General features: G+C 44.7%; 1 protein-coding gene across 1 annotated transcript in view; it reads left to right on the top strand.

The window, feature by feature from the left end:
• LOC126419153 (endoglucanase E-4-like) overlaps nt 1–20,446 on the top strand; it is a 376,809-nt gene that overhangs the window by 218,921 nt on the left and 137,442 nt on the right. Inside the window, exon 2 of the mRNA XM_050086264.1 lies at nt 17,619–17,844. Coding sequence (XP_049942221.1) covers nt 17,619–17,844 — 226 coding nt within the window. The remainder of the gene's footprint in view (nt 1–17,618; nt 17,845–20,446) is intronic.

Below are 20,446 nucleotides of genomic sequence, written 5' to 3'. Positions count from 1 at the left end.
TGCCACGATTCCCACTGAACGATCAGCATCAGTAGCAAATGGACGAGTCTTTTGTGAGTGGATCGTAAACGCTGAATCATGGTATCCACATCTGCTGATGAATACGTATACCGTATGTGCTTCGTCTACGTGTTGTTTGTTACTTTCCGGCATCAGCCATGCACGACGTTGACTATATTTATCGCCCATGTAAATATTGATGTTACACTACTTCCTTTCCCGGAATTCTCTGGGAAAAACCATTTGAACAATAGTACCGCTCGGTATCTTTCAAAGCTCACAAATTCTCGGAAAGGCAGTTGACTGCCTGGAGGTGTTACACAATCGAAAATGCTGGCTGGCGAAGTTCCAGCCGCAGCTTGGCATTCATGCAGCGCGCTTATGTTGGACACACGAGAAATCTCACGCTAAGCAGGTGAACCGTATTAGCTGCAATTCAAACACGGGGTTAATATGACTCATAATAAATAAGAGTTAAACATAACAGTTAAAAGTTTAATCATAATTGTCATGTTTCTAGCCAAGTAGACACTGTCTCACCATGAACTACATCTACGTGTATATTTCGCGCGCCTCCTGTGTGTATGGGGCAAGATACCACCATCACCACACTCCCCCTGCCCGTTCGGATCGTAAACGGTGTTTCGAAAGGACGACTGTCTACAAACGTCCTTATGACCTCTAATTTATGATTTTTTCCCAAGTGGTCGTTTCGTGAGACTTACCCGGGATGAAGCAATATGTTTACGGAGTCAGAAAGTACGGTCTCTGAATTTCAGTAGTAAACCTCTCCCTGATTCACAACTCCCCTCATGTAATGTTTGCCACGGGAGTTTCATAAGTGTATCCGTTACGCTCCCATGCTTACTACAAAATCCCTTCAGGTACCGTGCCGCTGTTCGTTGGTTCTTCTTTATCTCTTTTATTAATCCAGCCCGATGAGCAGTCATCAGTCATCGGTTGACTGAGTGTTTCATAATGCACAGTTTTCTTGGATGAATTACGCTTTCTTAAGTTTATCCCGACGAATCTCAGCGTGCTGTCTGTTTTTCATACTGTTTCGCGAGATCATGATTAGGTTAGATGTACTTTTCTTTCGAATTGATCCACAGTGAGGAGATCCCCTTGGATGTCTAACACGTCAGAAAACAATAATTCACAGTAAATATTTACAAAATAAGAACAGATACTCTAATGAACCTTCCACAGGTCCCAAATGAAATTGCCCTTGTAGGTGTGGAATTGGTAAAAAAAAAAATTAGGCATCTTTACATTTAAAAAGATGTAAAACCTGTCAGCAATTATTAAATGTTCAATACAGTTAGTGCATATGATAACTATTAGGCTATTGTAGCAACACAACTTCAAATAAAAAAAAACATTTTACAGCACTTATTTACAATGACCGCATTACTGCAAAAAATTTGTAAGGGAGTCAAGTTGTACGTAATATTCATTTTATGTGATACTATTACTAACACATACCAATCAGTCGGTTCCGCTAAGAAATTCATCAGTGGAGCAGATGGAGACGGCCACCCAAACTGAACTTTATTATTCCAAATGGTTCAAATGGCTCTGAGCACTATGGGACTTAACATCTGTGGTCATAAGTCCCCTAGAACTTAGAACTACTTAAACCTAACTAACCTAAGGACATCACACACATCCATGCCCGAGGCAGGATTCGAACCTGCGACCGTAGCAGTCGCGCGGTTCCGGATTGAGCGCCTAGAACCGCTAGACCACCGCGGCCGGCGAACTTTGTTATTAGTTAAACTTCTTATGGCTACTGGAATGTTATTTAAGATGTGCATTATTGAATGGTGGACACCTTCCTCAACCACAGTAAGTGACTTCAAATCTGTGTGGAAGTTATTCATTCTAATTACGTCGCTCCAAGAGGTTACTCGTACGTATGGTAACAGTAGTTACTGTTTCTAGTGATTTGTCGCCAGTAGTGTCAACGAATAGTAGTGGAACTCTTCGCATATCTGTGCGCAATGCGTTATACTTCTTTACGTTCAGCGTCCATTGCCAGTTCTCGCACCGACTGTCAAAGTGGTTCAAATGACTCTGAGCACTATGGGACTGAACATCTGAGGTCATCAGTCCCTTAGAACTTAGAACTACTTAAGCGTAACTAACCTAATGACATCTCACACATCCATGCCCGAGGCAGGATTCGAACCTGCGACCGTAGCGGTCGCGCGGTTCCAGACTGAAGCGCGTAGAACCACTTGGCCACAGCGGCCGGTGCACCAACCGTCTATCCTCTGCAGGTCATGCTGCATTTCGCTGGTCTTCTTTTGTTTCAAGCTTTCTGTACACAACAATATCGTCTGTACATTCCTTCAAGGTGCCTCCAACGGTGTCCACTAGTTCATTAACGAAAACTTTAACAGCCCTGTAACACCCCTTGTCGTAATCCCGAAATTATCTGTACATATGTCAATTCTGTTCTATTAAGGGCGCCATGTTTCAGTTGGTTTTTAGAAAGGCTTCTCAACAAAAATGCTATATATTCTTTTACTGATCAAATATTAAATGCTCTGAATAACTGAACATAACCCTGTGGGATATTTTGTGATCTCTCAAAGGCTATTGACTGATCAAATCAAGAAATTCTTCAAGATAAGCTTAAGTATTGTGGTATGACTGGGACAGTGCACAAATTGTTTAATTCATACTTAACTGGAAGAATGGAGAGGTTTGAAATTAACAGTACAGATAGTCTGCAAAAATCAGTAGAGTCCTCTAACTGAGGAAGTATGAAGAATGGTGTCCCACAGGGTTCAGCCTTGGATCCCTTTTAATGACTTGCCTCTCTGTATTCATGAAGAAGCAAAGTTAGTTCTTCTTTTTGATGATACAAGCATAGTACACAAAAAACAAGAATTAGCTGAGGAAATTGTAAATAACGTCCTTTAGAACATTATTAAATGGGTCTCTGCAAATGGACTCCACTAAATTTTGAGAAAACACAATATATACAATTCTGTACAGTAAATGGCATAACACCATTAATAAATATAAACTTTCAACAGAACTCTGTCGCTAAGGCATAATATTCAAAATTTCTGGGTGTGTGCATTGATGAGAAATTGCATCGGAAGAAACACATTGATGATCTGCTGAAACGTTTAGGTTCAGCTACGTTATTGCAAATTTTCGTGATAAACATATCAGTAAATTGGCCTACAACGCCTGTTTTCATTCACTGCTTTCATATGGCATCATATTTTGCGGTATATCATCATTAAGAGAAGAAGCATTCATTGCACAAAAGCGGATAATCAGAACAATAGCTGGAGCCCACCCAAGATCACCTTGCAGACATTATTTACGGAACGAGGGACATTCACAGTACTTTCTAAATACATACATTCATGAAATTTGTTATTAATAACCCGTCCCAGATCAAAAATAATAGCAAAGTGGATAGCTACAACACTAGAAGGAAGGATGATCTTCACTATTCTGAGTTAAATCTAATTTTGGCACAGAAAGGGGTGAATTATGCTGTCACAAAAATATTTGGTCATGTGCCAAATAGCGTTAAAAGTCTGACAGATGAGCAACCAGCATTTTAACACAAATTAAAAGAATTTCTGAATATCAACACCTTCTACTCAATAGATGAATTTTTAGATATAAATTTGAACTGTAATATATACAGGGTGGTCCATTGATAGTGCCGGGCCAAATATCTCACGAAATAAGCATCAAACAAAAAAACTACAAAGAACGAAACTCGTGTAGCTTGCAGGGGGAAACCAGATGGCGCTATAGTTGGCCCGCTAGATGGCGCTGACATATGTCAAACGGATATCAACTGCGTTTTTTAAAATAGGAACCCCCATTTTTATTACATATTCGTGTAGTACGTAAAGAAATATGAATGTTTTAGTTGGACGACTTTTTTCGCTTTGTGATAGATGGCACTGTAATAGTCACAAACGTATAAGTACGTGGTATCACGTAACATTCCACCAGTGCGGACGGTATTTGCTTCGTGATACATTATCCGTGTTAAAATGGACCCTTTATCAATTGCGGAAAACGTCGATATCGTGTTGATGTATGGCTATTGTGATCAAAATGCCCAACGGGAGTGTGCTATGTATTCTGCTCGGTATGCTGGACATCAACCAAGTGTCCGGACCGTTCGCCGGATAGTTACGTTATTTAAGGAAACAGAAAGTGCTCAGCTACAAGTGAAACGTCAACCACAACCTGCAACAAATGATGATGCCAAAGTAGGTGTTTTAGCTGCTGTCGCGGCTAATCCGTACATCAGTAGCAGACAAACTGCGCGAGAATCGGAAATCTCAAAAACGTCGGTGTTGAGAATGCTACATCAACATCAACTGCACCCGTACCATATTTCTATGCACCAGGAATTGCATGGCGACGACTTTGAACGTCGTGTACAGTTCTGCCACTGGGCACAAGAGAAATTACGGGACGATGACAGATTTTTTGCACGCGTTCTATTTAGCAACGAAGCGTCATTCACCAACAGCGGTAACGTATGCTGATTTCCTACGTAATGTTCTACCGATGTTACCACAAGATGCTTCACTGCATGACAGAATGGCGATATACTTCCAACATGATGAATGTCCTGCACATAGCTCGCGTGCGGTTGAAGCGGTATTGAATAGCATATTTCATGACAGGTGGCCCGCACGTTCACCGGATCTGACGTCCCCGGATTTCTTTCTGTGGGGAAAGTTGAAGGATATTTGCTATCGTGATCCACCGACAACGCCTGACAACATGCGTCAGTGCATTGTCAATGCATGTGCGAACATTACGGAAGGCGAACTACTCGCTGTTGAGAGGAATGTCGTTACACGTGTTGCCAAATGCACTGAGGTAGACGGACATCATTTTGAGCATTTGTTGCATTAATGTGGTATTTACAGGTAATCACGCCTTAACAGCATGCGTTCTAAGAAATGATAAGTTCACAAAGGCATATGTATCACATTGGAACAACCGAAATAAAATGTTCAAACGTACCTACGTTCTGTATTTTAATTCAGAAAACCTACCTGTTACCAACTGTTCGTCTAAAATTGTGAGCCATATGTTTGTGACTATTACAGCGCCATCTATCACAAAGCGAAAAAAGTGGTCCAACTAAAACATTCATATTTCTTTACGTACTACACGAATATGTAATAAAAATGTGGGTTCCTATTAAAAAAAACGCAGTTGATAACCGTTTGACCTATGGCAGCGCCATCTAGCGGGCCAACCATAGCGCCATCTGGTTCTGGTTTCCCCCTTCAAGCTGGACAAGTTTCCGTCTTTCGTTTAATGGACCACCATGTTAAACTGACACGTCCACGTCATTACGAAGTGTATTGATGATCTATGGAAGAAGCACTAATGTAATGTAATGTACATGCAAGGAAGTCCCGACTGAAAACACAAACCAGGGTCCGATACTCGGTAAACTCGAGTACTGTTCACTAACAACGGTGCGGAACTATATCGAATCGCTTCTGGAAGTCAAGGAACACGGAATTACGCGACTGGGGCTCTCTACAACACTCAGCTCCTCATGGCGCAACAAATCGAAATAGTCATGAAATGCATTCGTAGACTGCGAATACGGCACCGCAATAGCTATACAATTTACTGGAAACATATTATGAAAATTTGTGCCGGACCGGGACCTGAACCCGGCTTTCCCGCTTTTCGCGACTGGTCGACTTAACCACTTCGGTTATCCGAGTACGCTTCCAGGACCGATCCAAATCTCCGTATGTCACAGGGTCTGCTTCCCACAGCGCTCGCATAATTATGCGATTCCCGCACGGGAGCAGACTTATTTATTTTTCTCGTCAGGTTGCGTTGGCTGTCGCGTCAAATACATTAATGCAGTGTCTGTATTCGTTTGATGCAATGTTCCTTGGGACGTGCATGTTACGGATGTATGCTCGAAGAGCAGAAGTTGTTACGGTAACCGCTCGCGAAAGCGGGTATCCGGGTTCGAGTCCTGACAGAGTACAAATTTTCTAATGTTTCCAGAAAACTGCATAGCTGTTGTGCTACCGTATTCGCGATTACATTTCATCTAAATCTACGTGTGGTTACTGTGCTGTTCACAATAAAGTGCCTGGCAGTGGGTTCAATGAGCCACCTTCAAGCTGTCTCTCTACCGTTCCACTCTCGAACGGCACGCGGGAAAAACGAGCACTTAAATTTTTTCTGTGTGAGTCCTGATTTATCTTATTTTATCGTGATGATCATTTCTCCCTATGTAGGTGGGTGCCAACAGAATGTTTTCGCAATCGGAGGAGAAATCTGGTGATTGAAATTTCATGAGAAGATCCCGTCGCAATGAAAAACGCCTTTGTTTTAATGATTGCCACTGCAATTCACGTATCATGTCTGTGACACTATCTCCCCTATTTCGCGATAATACAAAACTAACTGCCCTTCTTTGTACTTTTTCGATGTCATCCGTCAGTCCCACCTGATGCGGATCCGCACCGCACAGCAATACTCCAGAATAGGGCGGACAAGCGTGGTGTTAACAGTCTCTTTAGTAGATCTGTTCCACCTTCTTAGTGTTCTGCCAATGCATCGCAGTCTTTGGTTTGCTCAACCCATAATATTATCTATGTGATCGTTCCAATTTAGGTTATTTCATGATGTAATGTGGCTATCGATTGTCAGCAGTGTCTGTTCCCTCTGCCAAGCAAGCATATCTGAAGAGACATCGCATCGAACGATACAGACACTGTCAATTACTGACACTGCACTATTGTAGATCAAACTGTTTACGGAACTCATGTAAATTTTCGTAGTAGAGGTTTTCGTTCTCGAAAAATGTCATAATTTGTGAGCGGAAACCATGTTGCACAAGCCTACAATTTACCGACGTTAGTAACATAGCTCTATATTAGATGCGTCAGTCCGACATCCCTACTTGAAGACAGGAACGACCTAGGCCTTTTTATTTTATTTCATTCGCTTGGTGCCCATAGTTTCTTCAGCAACCTACGATATACTGCTGCTGGAAGGGAAGCAAGTTCCTTAGCACAGTCTCTGTAGAGTCTCTGTGCATCTCATCCGGTCCAAATATATTTCCATCCTTGAGCGAGTTTGGTTGATTTTCTGTTTAGGAATCACTTGTCTCAATATTTGCCATTTCAGAGCTCCTTTCAGAACTATAAGGAGGAACTTCTGCAGTGAAACAGTTTCGGAGGGTCCAGCTCAGTATTTTGACTTTCTCCGTGTCATTTTCTGCTTGCGGTGCCGGTATCTTCACTGAGCTACTGTACAGATCATTCCGATCGGCTTGTTGACTTTGCGTACGACCAGAATTTGGTTCAAATGGTTCAAATGGCTCTGAGCACTATGGGACTTAACTTTTAAGGTCATCAGTCCCCTAGAACTTAGAACTACTTAAACCTAACTAACCTAAGGACATCACACACATCCACGCCCGAGGCAGGACTCGAACCTGCGACCGTAGCGGTCGCGCGGTTCCAGACTGTAGCGCCTAGAACGGCTCGGCCTTCCGGCCGGCAACCAGAATTTCATAGGGTTTTTAATCATATTGCAAAATTTAACTTTCGTATTGACAGAACATTTCTACCATAGCTGTCTCTGACGCTCTTTTAGGTTTCGGTCAGATTTTGTTTCTCAACAACTGTTTCACTTCACTTAACTGTGTGATTAAGCTCTCTTTTATTTCGCAGCAGCTAACACGACTATTGAACATAGCAGGTCTTTCCATACATCACAACCTCTCTCGGCACATACTGGAGTAAGACTTTTGACTCTTTTTCATTAACTTTTTGAAATTGGAGCTAATCGAGTTATCGACGCCTGTGTGTTCAACCTGCATGTCAGTCTTCCGCGTTCATTTAAAGGGCACATCTTAGCTTAATTAACAGTCACAGAGATGATGTATAGGTACTAAGAAGCATTTCTCTTTTCCTCGTTGTAACTTGCACTCCGATGATAAATGTTTAACTTATATACGTGGTGTCCAAAAAGTCCCACTATCGTTTCTAATACTCGTAACAGGTGAAGTACTGGGTGGCTACAATTAAAGTGCAGCTATTTGCGGAGGTCCAGAGCGGACTGCAAAGATCGTATGTCAGCGGAACTTGGTAGATATGCTACTGCGTTAATGAGGAACCGATTTACGCTCGAAAGAAATTAGTTTCAATTTTGGCCACCAGGTGGAAACCTGGCTCTCTACAGGATATTGTCGTCGTCTCCAATGCTCCCAGTGAACAAATCGTTTAAGCGGCATCCAATAATAAAATCAACATTATGCCTCTTTCACTTGTTTGACCTTTCCTGCCCACGTCCCGTTCGTAATCCACTACATGTCGAAACATTTCTTTACAAAAAAAAATTCACATGCGTAGTCACAACCGGAGGAAACCTTTTTTTCTTTAAATAGGAGGTTACCGGTTTCGGTTTGTTTTAGACCGTCTTCAGACCTACCATCATGATGGTAGACGGTGGCGGTAAACTGAGCTGACGCTAATTTGAGCAGTTAACGTTCGTGAAGTAGCGCCTGCTCAGCTTACCGCCACCATCTACCATCATGGTGATAGCTCTGCAGATGGTTTAAAACAAACCGAAACCGGCAACCTATAAAAAAAGAAGTTTCTTGCGGTTGTGACTGTGTATGTACATTTTTCAGTAATAAATAGAAGAATCGGTATTCTCCAAGAGAAGAGAAATGTTCTCAAAAATTACCGATTTCTGTGCTCCTTTCTTAGATTCACAGCACCAGATTTGCACCTGGTTGCCAAAGTTGGAACTCATTCTTTTCCAGTGCAAATCGGTTCCGCATAAACGCCTTAGAACATCTACCAAATTTCGCTGTCATGAGATAATTACAGCTCACGGTGGACCATTGCGAGCAACTGCACTTCAGTTATAACCATCCGACATTACAGACGGAGTATCGTGGTTTGTTGTAAAAGGTTTCGCATCTCTCAAGGCTTTTTCTGTGTTATACTAGAATTTCAAGGTTTGATCAACTCGTCGCTTGTACAACATCAAGGTGATATTCAAGTTCTACCCTTGTTCGGATCTGTTTTGCAGCGTTAACAGTTCTTTTTTTAATATTAAAAACAGTCTTGATCACAATTTATTTAGTACGGTGACCGGTTTCGACCACTACTGTGGTCGTCTTCAGACGAATAAGTAAGAACATCCTTCTGCTAGAGAATCACTACTGTGTAGTGAGTGAGAGTAGTGATTCTATAGCAGAAGGAGGTTCTTACTCATTGGTCTGAAGATGACCACAGTAGTGGTCGAAACCTGTCACCGTACTAAATAAATTGTGATCAAGACTGTTTTTAATAGTAAATATTTGTAACATATTGATCACTGTGACTCCCATAATGAATTCAAAAGTTAACAGTTCTGATTGATTCACAGGGTCGAGTACAAAATAGTAAAAAAAGTCATTGACTGGTGTTGCATGCGTAACCCCACAGAAAAGAACCTAATGACGTGACATCGAGATAGAGAGCAAGGTCCGTGCGATAGGACATCCGAGGAAATGTGTCGGTCATCACATCCCACACGTTAAAACTGTAATGTGGAGTGCACCATCAAGCATGCTATCTGTCAATATGTACCTAAGATGCAGGTGGACGCCCATTTTGAGGAAGAGTCTCTGATACTGCCTGTCTCTTTAAAGGTTTTTAATCACCTCAACAGACTCGTTCTTGCCGCTGGTGCCCTCCCATACTGACGTCGACAATTCCGCAGTACCTTTGTCACGATATTTTAATTCTGCACACCAGATGACACATTGCGCGCGCCCCTGGTCGTCATTTTGATGCACTCTTAGTCAAATCTGTAACAATGACAAAGGAAAAAGAAGAACTTTCAGATTTCTCCATCTGCAATAATTTTCAAGTTACGATTTTTTGAAATGATAGCAGAGCTTTACGAACATCCTGTATTTGGTGGAGATGGTCAACGTTGGTGTTTCTCTGAGAACTATCTAAGACATCTACACTCTTTAGGCCTGACCGAGTTGGGAGCAGTAGAATGTAAAGAAAGATTAATACGGCGACATCATTAGAATCGAAGGACAAGCGCGCATAGGAGAAGGATGGAAAAGAAAATAGGCTGTCTCCTCTTAAATGCATTCGCTTTTATCATTTTGGGGAACCGCAGAAGACGAACTAGATAGTGAAACGGAGATTTGGATCGCAACTCCCCAGAAGGAAACGCCTACGCCACAAAGCACCCTGGGTGCCAGCAAAGTGTGCAGGCTTAGTCTTGTTACTGTCTGTGCGACGTGTCTTCGGATTCCCAGTCGCCTTTGCGCCTTGTGGTCGATCTCAAGACACGAAGCAGGAACTTGTAATGCTGTATCTATTTTTAGGTTGGTGATAAAGAGGAAAAGGCGCTGTTACTCCAACGACAGCAGTGCGGTTGATGACACTTCCTCTTAAGTAATGACATCTTCCTGGAAATCCCTCCAGCCACGACATTATGCGTTGCCTTGTGGATTCTGAAAGATCCCTGCCGAGTGTAGCTGTGAGGACGGACAAACGATCCGACCGTGTACCTTTAGAAGTTTCCTTCTAGAGATTTTTGTCAGTGAAGCTGGGCACTAAGTGGAACTAGTTTGTTGTCACTGTTGCTGTACCTCTATGAAAGGCGGTCCTCAAAGAAACGAAAAGGAACTTCCGAAACACACGTAATTCTGCTCCCCCAAAATTCTACCACTCTTGCCAAATACACTCCTGGAAATTGAAATAAGAACACCGTGAATTCATTGTCCCAGGAAGGGGAAACTTTATTGACACATTCCTGGGGTCAGATACATCACATGATCACACTGACAGAACCACAGGCACATAGACACAGGCAACAGAGCATGCACAATGTCGGCACTAGTACAGTGTATATCCACCTTTCGCAGCAATGCAGGCTGCTATTCTCCCATGGAGACGATCGTAGAGATGCTGGATGTAGTCCTGTGGAACGGCTTGCCATGCCATTTCCACCTGGCGCCTCAGTTGGACCAGCGTTCGTGCTGGACGTGCAGACCGCGTGAGACGACGCTTCATCCAATCCCAAACATGCTCAATGGGGGACAGATCCGGAGATCTTGCTGGCCAGGGTAGTTGACGTACACCTTCTAGAGCACGTTGGGTGGCACGGGATACATGCGGACGTGCATTGTCCTGTTGGAACAGCAAGTTCCCTTGCCGGTCTAGGAATGGTAGAACGATGGGTTCGATGACGGTTTGGATGTACCGTGCACTATTCAGTGTCCCCTCGACGATCACCAGTGGTGTACGGCCAGTGTAGGAGATCGCTCCCCACACCATGATGCCGGGTGTTGGCCCTGTGTGCCTCGGTCGTATGCAGTCCTGATTGTGGCGCTCACCTGACGGCGCCAAACACGCATACGACCATCATTGGCACCAAGGCAGAAGCGACTCTCATCGCTGAAGACGACACGTCTCCATTCGTCCCTCCATTCACGCCTGTCGCGACACCACTGGAGGCGGGCTGCACGATGTTGGGGCGTGAGCGGAAGACGGCCTAACGGTGTGCGGGACCGTAGCCCAGCTTCATGGAGACGGTTGCGAATGGTCCTCGCCGATACCCCAGGAGCAACAGTGTCCCTAATTTGCTGGGAAGTGGCGGTGCGGTCCCCTACGGCACTGCGTAGGATCCTACGGTCTTGGCGTGCATCCGTGCGTCGCTGCGGTCCGGTCCCAGGTCGACGGGCACGTGCACCTTCCGCCGACCACTGGCGACAACATCGATGTACTGTGGAGACCTCACGCCCCACGTGTTGAGCAATTCGGCGGTACGTCCACCCGGCCTCCCGCATGCCCACTATACGCCCTCGCTCAAAGTCCGTCAACTGCACATACGGTTCACGTCCACGCTGTCGCGGCATGCTACCAGTGTTAAAGACTGCGATGGAGCTCCGTATGCCACGGCAAACTGGCCGACACTGACGGCGGCGGTGCACAAATGCTGCGCAGCTAGCGCCATTCGACGGCCAACACCGCGGTTCCTGGTGTGTCCGCTGTGCCGTGCGTGTGATCATTGCTTGTACAGCCCTCTCGCAGTGTCCGGAGCAAGTATGGTGGGTCTGACACACCGGTGTCAATGTGTTCTTTTTTCCATTTCCAGGAGTGTACTTGGACACCAGACACTCTTATTTCCTCATCAGTTGGAACCTTTACCATACCAAATTTCTAGCTCTCTTCATTCCCGCTGAACACATTCCTACATCCTAGGTTATCAACAAAACTCCACAACTTTATTTTTCCCCTCCAATTTCCAATGCTGATACACTGCCACTCCTATGCCGACAAATTCCAACAACCTTGCGTCTACACCCTCTACATATCCTTTCCCAGTGTAGCTTCAACAGACTTCCTCTCCCAGTCCACAAAACCCACCCTGACTTTTACCAATCTTCCCTCACTGTCCCAGTCCACATTAGCGTAGACTCGGCTTTCCCAGGTCTGTGTAATCTTTAATATTACAAAGAAAACATTTTATCTCAGGTGAAGGGAGGCAAATACTTTGGAGTCCGCCGATCTTTCTGGATATTGGACCAGCATAACGTACATACGCGGTTCTTGGCTTCTCTTCCCTTGTCTTAGTCCCAACCTCTTTCTCAGACATTCTTGATTTTGACTGAATCGCCCGTTCAATTTGAGGACCTGAGTACCAATTCCTTCGAAACACTTTTCCTAGGTGCTGTAATTCGATGACGAGCTCTTCCTGTCTGAAAGTGTCCGAGTTCTTTAGGATCAATTTTCTTTGCGACAAAAGGTGACGGCTCGAGGCATGGACATAGAGTACAGTGCCCCAGAATGGATATGACAGGGACAATAGCTCATAACATAAAAGTCTAGTAACTATTGGCGCAAAAATGCATATAAATGTTCTAGACGCAAGTGTTCGTCTGAAAGGAATAGGAAAGGAGAGGAGGTCGTGGCTGGTCGTATCAATTAACCCCCCCCCCCCCAAGAAAAGCATATGGTCTAAACATAATAATTTTCTCATCTCGATGTACCACACATATCTGTTCAATCCAAAAAGTCGACACTGGGTTAATAAAAAATAGAGAGAAGACGGCGATTTTAATGCTTCAGTGGTTTATATAAACTTTCCTCCCCTACAACGCACAGAACGTCTAAACAACGACGTGAAACTGTCAAACAAGTCCTTCTTTGGGATGTTGTCTTACTCGCAACCACACTAGCTGAATGTCAGTAGTGTCGTCAAACCATTCCCTTCATGCGAATTTGTTTACTTTGCAATTTTTGATAACAGGATATGCTGAATGGAACGAACAATCTAGTGTGTACAGAATATGGATTGAGAGTAAAGCGAAGAAAGACGAAAGTAGTGAGAAGTAGCAGAAATGAGAACAACGAGAAAATTAACTTCAAATTTGAGGAAGACCAAGTAGACGAAGAAAAGGAATTCTGTTACCTAGGTAGCAAAGTAGCCCATGATAGACGGAGGGAGGAGGACATAAAAAGAATAACACTAGTAAAAAGGGTATTGCTGGCCAAGAGGAGTCTTCTAGTATCAAACATAGGTCTTAATTTGAGCAATAAATTTCTAAGAATACTTTTGGGGCGCAGCATTCTATGGTGGTGAAACATGAACTGTGGGAAAACCGGAACAGACGAGAATCGAAGCACTTGAGATGTGGTGCCACAGAAGAATGTTGAAAATTAGATGGAGTGATAAGGTAAGAAATGAGGAGATGCTCCGCAGAATCGACGAGGAAACGAATATATGGAAAGTAAGAAGAAGAGACAGGATGATAGGACATTTGTTAAGACCTCAGGGATTAACCTCTGTGGTACCAGAGGGAGCTGAAGAGGGTAAAAACTGTAGAGGAAGACAGAGAATGGAATACATCCAGCAACTAATTGAGGCTGTAGGTTGAAAGTACTACTCTGAGATAAAGAGGTTGGCACAGGGCGGGAATTGGTGGCAAGCCGCATCAAACCAGTCACAAGGCTGAGTACTCAAGAAAAGTAAAATAAAATAAATAAATAAAAATTTGTAACACCACGTCTTGTTACCCCTGATGACTGTTTCCGCGAAATAATTGTTTGCGTTTTGCATTTGAATCAAGCTGCACGAGACGTCCGCGCCTCTTTGTTTTTCAAGAAATGGTTCAAATGGCTCTGAGCACTATGGGACTTAACATCTGTGGTCATCAGTCCCCTAGAACTTAGAACTACTTAAACCTAACTAACCTAAGGACATCACACACATCCATGCCCGAGGCAGGATTCGAACCTGCGACCGTAGCGGTCACGCGGTTCCAGACTGAAGCGCCTAGAACCGCACGGCCACACCGGCCGGCCTCTTTGTTTTTGTTCGGGAGTCAAGGTGTGCCGGTTAAACGTTGCACGCATCTTTCTCTCCTTCGAAACATTCTGTAGGATGTCTTGAATACATGATTTAGAGACGTTGCTCCTGTGCGATTTGTGATGCAACAACATTGACAGAACACGACCGCACGTCCACTACTTCACATCGTCTGCTCACAATTGATTGGCTGGAGGCACATGTGTTGTTTACATTTGTTAGTTCAAGTTGCCACAGTAGTTACTGCACTGACGCCAGGAATAACGCCAGGAATAAAATCAGTCTCGAAACTTTTTGGACGGATAGAGTAGATGCCAAGACAAGGTCTCCCCTCAATATATCTCAGATTCAGTAAAGAACTACACTGAGGTGACACAAACCTTAGGATAGTGATAGGTAGTATCGAGCACACAAAGTGTAAAAGGGTGGAGCTGTGATTTTTAGTGAGGTGATTCATGTGAAAATGTGTCCGGCATGATTGTCGTCGCACGACGGGTTCAAGACTAACTTAAGGACATCAGACACATCCATGCCCGGCGCAGGATTCGAAACTGCGACCGTAGCAGTCGCGCGGTTCCGGACTGAAGCGCCTAGAACCGCTCGGCCACCGCGCAGCATCAGTTACCCGAAAACAGGGACAGCCTTTGGTTGAAAAATAATGTTTTTATCATCTTGATGTACCACACATTGAAGACATACAGTGATGAACCAACCCGATGGTTTACATCTACACCTACACTCTGCAAACCACCATGTGGTGCATGGCAGAGGGCAAGTCTCATTGCACCAGTTTTTTACCAGTTATTAGGGCTTCTTCCCGTTCCATTCACGTATGAGCGTGGGAAGAATGATTGTTTGAATGCCTCTGTGTGTGCAGTAGTTATCCTAATATTATCCTCACAATCCGCGTGTGAGCGATACGTAGGGGTTTTTAGTACATCCCTAGAGTAATCGTTTAAAGCCGGTTCTTGAAACTTCGTCAATAGACTTTCTCGGGATAGTTTACGTCTGATTTCAGGAGTCTGTCATTTCAGTTTCTTCAGTATCTCTGCGACACTCTCCCATGGATTAAACAAACGTGTGACCATTAGTGTTACCCTTCTGCGTAAACGTCCAGTATTCCCTGTTAGTCCTATCTGGTACGGTTCCCACACACTTGAGCAGTATTCTAGGATGGTACGCACGAGTGATTTGTAAGCAACCTCTTTTGCAGACTGATTGAACTTCCCCAGTATTCTACCAATAAACCGAAGTGTACTACCTGCTCTACCCACGCCTAAACCTATGTGATCGTTCCATTTCATATCCCTACAAAGTGTTACACCCAGGTATTTGTACGAGTCGGTAGATTCCAACAGTGCCCCATTGATAATATAGTCATAAGATACTATGTTTTTACGTTTTGCGAAGCTCAAAATTTTACATTTCTGAACGTTTAGAGCAATTTGCCAATCTCTGCACCATGTTGAAATGTTTTTCTAGATCTGACTGAATATTTAATCAGCTTCTCGTAGATAGTAGTTCATATGCAGAAAAGTCAGATTTTACTATTAATACTGTCTATGAAGTCATTAATATACACACGAACGTTAAGGATCCCAACTCACTTCCGTGGGACCCACCCGAAGTTACTTCTACATCTGACGATCGCTCTCCGTCCAAGATAACTTGCTGTGTCCTCCCTACCAAAAATTCCTCAATCCAGTCACAAATTTCACTTGATACGCCATATGATCGAACTTTGACCATAAGCGTAGCTACGGTAGTGAGTCAAATGATTTTCGGAAATGAAGAAACATTGCATCTATCTAGATGGCTCGATCCAAAGCTTTCAGTATGTCATATGAGAAAAGTCGGAGTTGGGTTTCACACGACCGATGTTTTCGAAAACCACTGTACTTGGCACTGAGGAGGTGATGCTGTTCAAGATCTACATCTACATCTACATACATACTCCGCAATCCACCATACGGTGCGTGGCGGAGGGTACCTCGTACCACAACTAGCATCTTCTCTCTCTGTTCCACTCCCAAACACAACGAGGGAAGAATGACTGCCTATATGCCTCTGTACGAGCCCTAATCTCTCTTATCTTATCTTTGTGGTCTTTCCGCGAAATGTAAGCTGGCGGCAGTAAAATTGTACTGCAGTCAACCTCAAATGCTGGTTCTCTAAATTTCCTCAGTAGCGATTCACGAAAAGAACGCCTCCTTTCCTCCAGAGACTCCCACCCGAGTTCCTGAAGCATTTCCGTAACACTCGCATGATGATCAAACCTACCAGTAACAAATCTAGCAGCCCGCCTCTGAATTGCTTCTAAGTCCTCCCTCAATCCGACCTGATAGGGATCCCAAACGATCGAGCAGTATTCAAGAATAGGTCGTATTAGTGTTTTATAAGCGGTCTCCCTTACAGATGAACCACATCTTCCCAAAATTCTACCAATGAACCGAAGGCGACTATCCGCCTTCCCCACAACTACCATTATATGCTTGTCCCACTTCATATCGCTCTGCAGTGTTACGCCCAAATACTTAATCGACGTGACTGTGTCAAGCGCTACACTACTAATGGAGTATTGAAACATTACAGGATTCTTTTTCCTATTCATCTGCATCAATTTACATTTATCTATATTTAGAGTTAGCTGCCATTCTTTACACCAATCACAAATCCTGTCCAAGTCATCTTGTATCCTCCTACAGTCACTCAACGACGACACCTTCCCGTACACCACAGCATCATCAGCAAACAGCCGCCCATTGCTATCCACCCTATCCAAAAGATCATTTATGTAGATAGAAAACAACAGCGGACCTACCACACTTCCCTGGGGCACTGCAGATGATATCCTCACCTCCGATGAACACTCACCATCGAGGACAACGTACTGGGTTCTGTTACTTAGAAGTCAGTGTTTCAGCTCAGCATATGCACTAACTTCTGCTACCCTTCTTATAGACGGGTGTGACCTGCGCCTTTTTCCGAGAGCTGGGCACGGTTTTTTTTGTTCGAGGGTTCTATGATAGATTGTAGTGAAAAGAGGGGCTAACTCGGCCGCAAATTCAGTATAGAATCTGACAGGGACCCCATCGGGGGCCAATTTTAGCGATTTCAGCTGTTTCTCAACAAATGAGTTGTAGAAATGAGTGCAACACTCGGCTTTGCTGCAGAGCGCTGTACTGTGCTGCTGCTGTTGCCGCTACCTTGCTGACCGTGTCGTCCCTACCTTGCAGATGCTGTGGACACACGTGGTGCTGCTGTCGGCGGCGTGCAGCGTGCTGGCCACGCCTCTGGCGCGCGCCTACTCGTACGACAAGGTGCTGTCGCTGTCGCTGCTCTTCTACGAGGCGCAGCGGTCGGGCCGGCTGCCCGCCGACAACCGCATCAGCTGGAGGGGCGACAGCGCGCTCGAGGACCGCGGGCAGCGCGGAGAGGACCTGTCCGGCGGCTACTACGACGGTGAGTCAGCTCGCTGGTCCCATGTGGTCGTTCTCATATACGCTATAGGCATGCGTATTCAAATCCAGAGATATGTAAACAGGCACAATGCGGCGCTGCGGTCGGCAACGCCTGTGTAAAACAATAAGTGTCTGGCGCACTTGCTAGTTCGGTTACCGCTGCTACAATGGCATGTTATCAAGATTTAAGTGATGAAAGTTGTGGCCCGTCGTGGTCTCCTGACCTTCAGTGCTTACATATTCCTCCCTCACAATCATGTTCCGCACATCAAGACGCTTCATTCGAACCCAAACTCGATAAGTTAAAGTCAGTGTTGTATGAATTCATGTAAACGATATGCAATTCACAAGTGAGCGCACCTTGGTTGAAATACTCGAGGCTGGCGTGCACACATACATTCCAGACACGACGGTCACAGAGGCTTTTAGTTCGGGAGAGAGACCGCACAATGGGGCGCCAGGCCCTTCAGAGGACGAGGCAGCCCCTGTCGGCCGGTGACCGCCCATAGCGGACAGCGTGGGCCCGAGTGAAAAGGGGGAACGACCCCGTGTTCGGCTTAAAAGCAAATTCCGCTACACTGTGTGGAATCGGCCAGCCTACGCACTCTTTACACGTAGCACGCAGTTTCAGAGATTTTCACAGGGAGATAGCAAAACGCCAAACGCCAATGCTACAGATTTCTAGATTGGTCGCCTTAAACGAAACGTCATTCTCCCGTTTTAGAAGAGCAATGCTGATTGTCAGACGATATTTCTGAGGCCTTGAGCTGAAGGAATAATGGAAGAGACCGAAAGATATACCCCTTCACGTCTGGCGTGGAGACGCGCTGTTCCGTTGTCGCTCTTGGAGCGAGAACACATAACGACAGCGTGCACGCTCGTACGTGGACTCAAAAGAGCGAGGAACAAGTCTCTCCTCAGTACTTCACTGGGAGAGTACCTCTGTCGAGAGCGAATCAAAGGGCGACTCTATATTGAGTCCTTGCGATTAAGCGTTGTTCACTGTGTTGGCCACCACACTTATTGTGCGGTGTGAACGGACAGAATTATAGTTAAACGCCTGCGAGCGAATTTTGAGTGGCATCGCGGTGGACTGGTTATCTGACCAGTGTACCACGCCAATAGTTAGACTAGGGGCGAATAGGAATCCTTGACTTCGTCAAGGCATAGGAAGAGTTTGATTGGCGAAGGTCAATCCAGATAGAACGAGAGTTATCTTCTTGCTCAGCAGCGAGCGGCGCAGACAGCAGTCACCACAGCTTATGGTATTGTGCGCTACAGCTATTGCGAGCCCCATATTTCCTCCACAACAGTACACTTCACTGCATTTCACATGCGACAGCCTCGACCGTAACTAGGAACATTCTAAAGGATAATTATTCAAGTTGAGCAGGTGCGCCACTCAGCCATTCTGCCAGGTCAATAACAATCTTAAACTTTGTATAGAAATTTCATCAACGAATTCTATCCTCGAAAGGTAACTTCACATTCCAAAAAGAACCAGGATATAACTTGTTCAATTCATAACTAAAAGTGCCATTGTGATTTCGCACAATTTTTGCAAAATAAATAATAACTTTCGTTAGTTCCGTGATTTTCTTACACTAACTAGTACTACTCCAATACCCAAGTATCCCACTAGTTACGTAAGAAATTTTGTGAATTTTTGTGTCATTTCCTTACAGCGGACGACTCCAGAAGATATTTATTGCTGAAAGTTTTTCAGGCATTTCTCTTTAGACCGTTAGGAGCGTCTGTCTGACTTCTGTAGTAGTGTGGGGGTGGGAATTGCATCTTGCAGGAGCCACAGGGTAAAGGATACATCTCAGATTAATCCGTTGCGCAGAATAACAGAATAATAGATCTACCCCACACCCCAGAAAGTCTCTTCGGGTTTGCTGCCGGATCCTAAAATCAACTTGAATCGATATTTCGGCGATCCAACTGGTCGCCATCTTCAGGAAAACGCTGCTTCTGCTGATGAGTCCCGCTGAGAACTGACGCCAGGCTGCAAATCGACGTCCTGTAAAGGCCACCGTTCAGTACACGGCGTATGCGCCGCCCATCACCGTAGCTGCCCTCCAAGATAGGGATGTGGCGCCGCCCTTAAAGGAACACTGCTGCCAACGACATATCGCACTCAGGGCCGCACCGAAGAACGTTCAATTTTGATGCGAGATAATACGGGATTCCACGTTTTGCTAAGAGGAAACCCATTGTCTCTGTTGATCAAATTATCAGCCAACCTAATTTCAATCGCCTCTTCATAGATCCTAAGAGTTGTCATCCACCACACCAACGCAGTGGCGTCCTTAGGACTTTGGTACGGAGAGCGTATGCCATTTCCGACGCGTACAGCTTAACCCAAGAACTTGAGCATTTGATGGCTGTTTTTAAGGAAAATGGATATTCCGAGAAGCAGATTCGTCGGGCTATGGAGTTTGGACCATCTTCGGAGGTGTATGAAGAGGAACATAGATCTGTGGCCTTTCTTCCTTATGCTGGAAGCTTATCGTTTAAGATTGGACGAATTTTAACGAATTTTAACATTAAGATTGTGTTCCGTCCACCTTCTAAGTTTAGGGCACTGCTCGGCTCTGTGA

The sequence above is a fragment of the Schistocerca serialis genome, chromosome 9, assembly GCF_023864345.2.
Source record: "Schistocerca serialis cubense isolate TAMUIC-IGC-003099 chromosome 9, iqSchSeri2.2, whole genome shotgun sequence".
In the NCBI taxonomy this organism is placed as follows: domain Eukaryota; kingdom Metazoa; phylum Arthropoda; class Insecta; order Orthoptera; family Acrididae; genus Schistocerca; species Schistocerca serialis.
The sequence above is the reverse complement of the archived record's forward strand: the minus strand, read 5'-3'. Positions and strand labels throughout refer to the sequence as shown.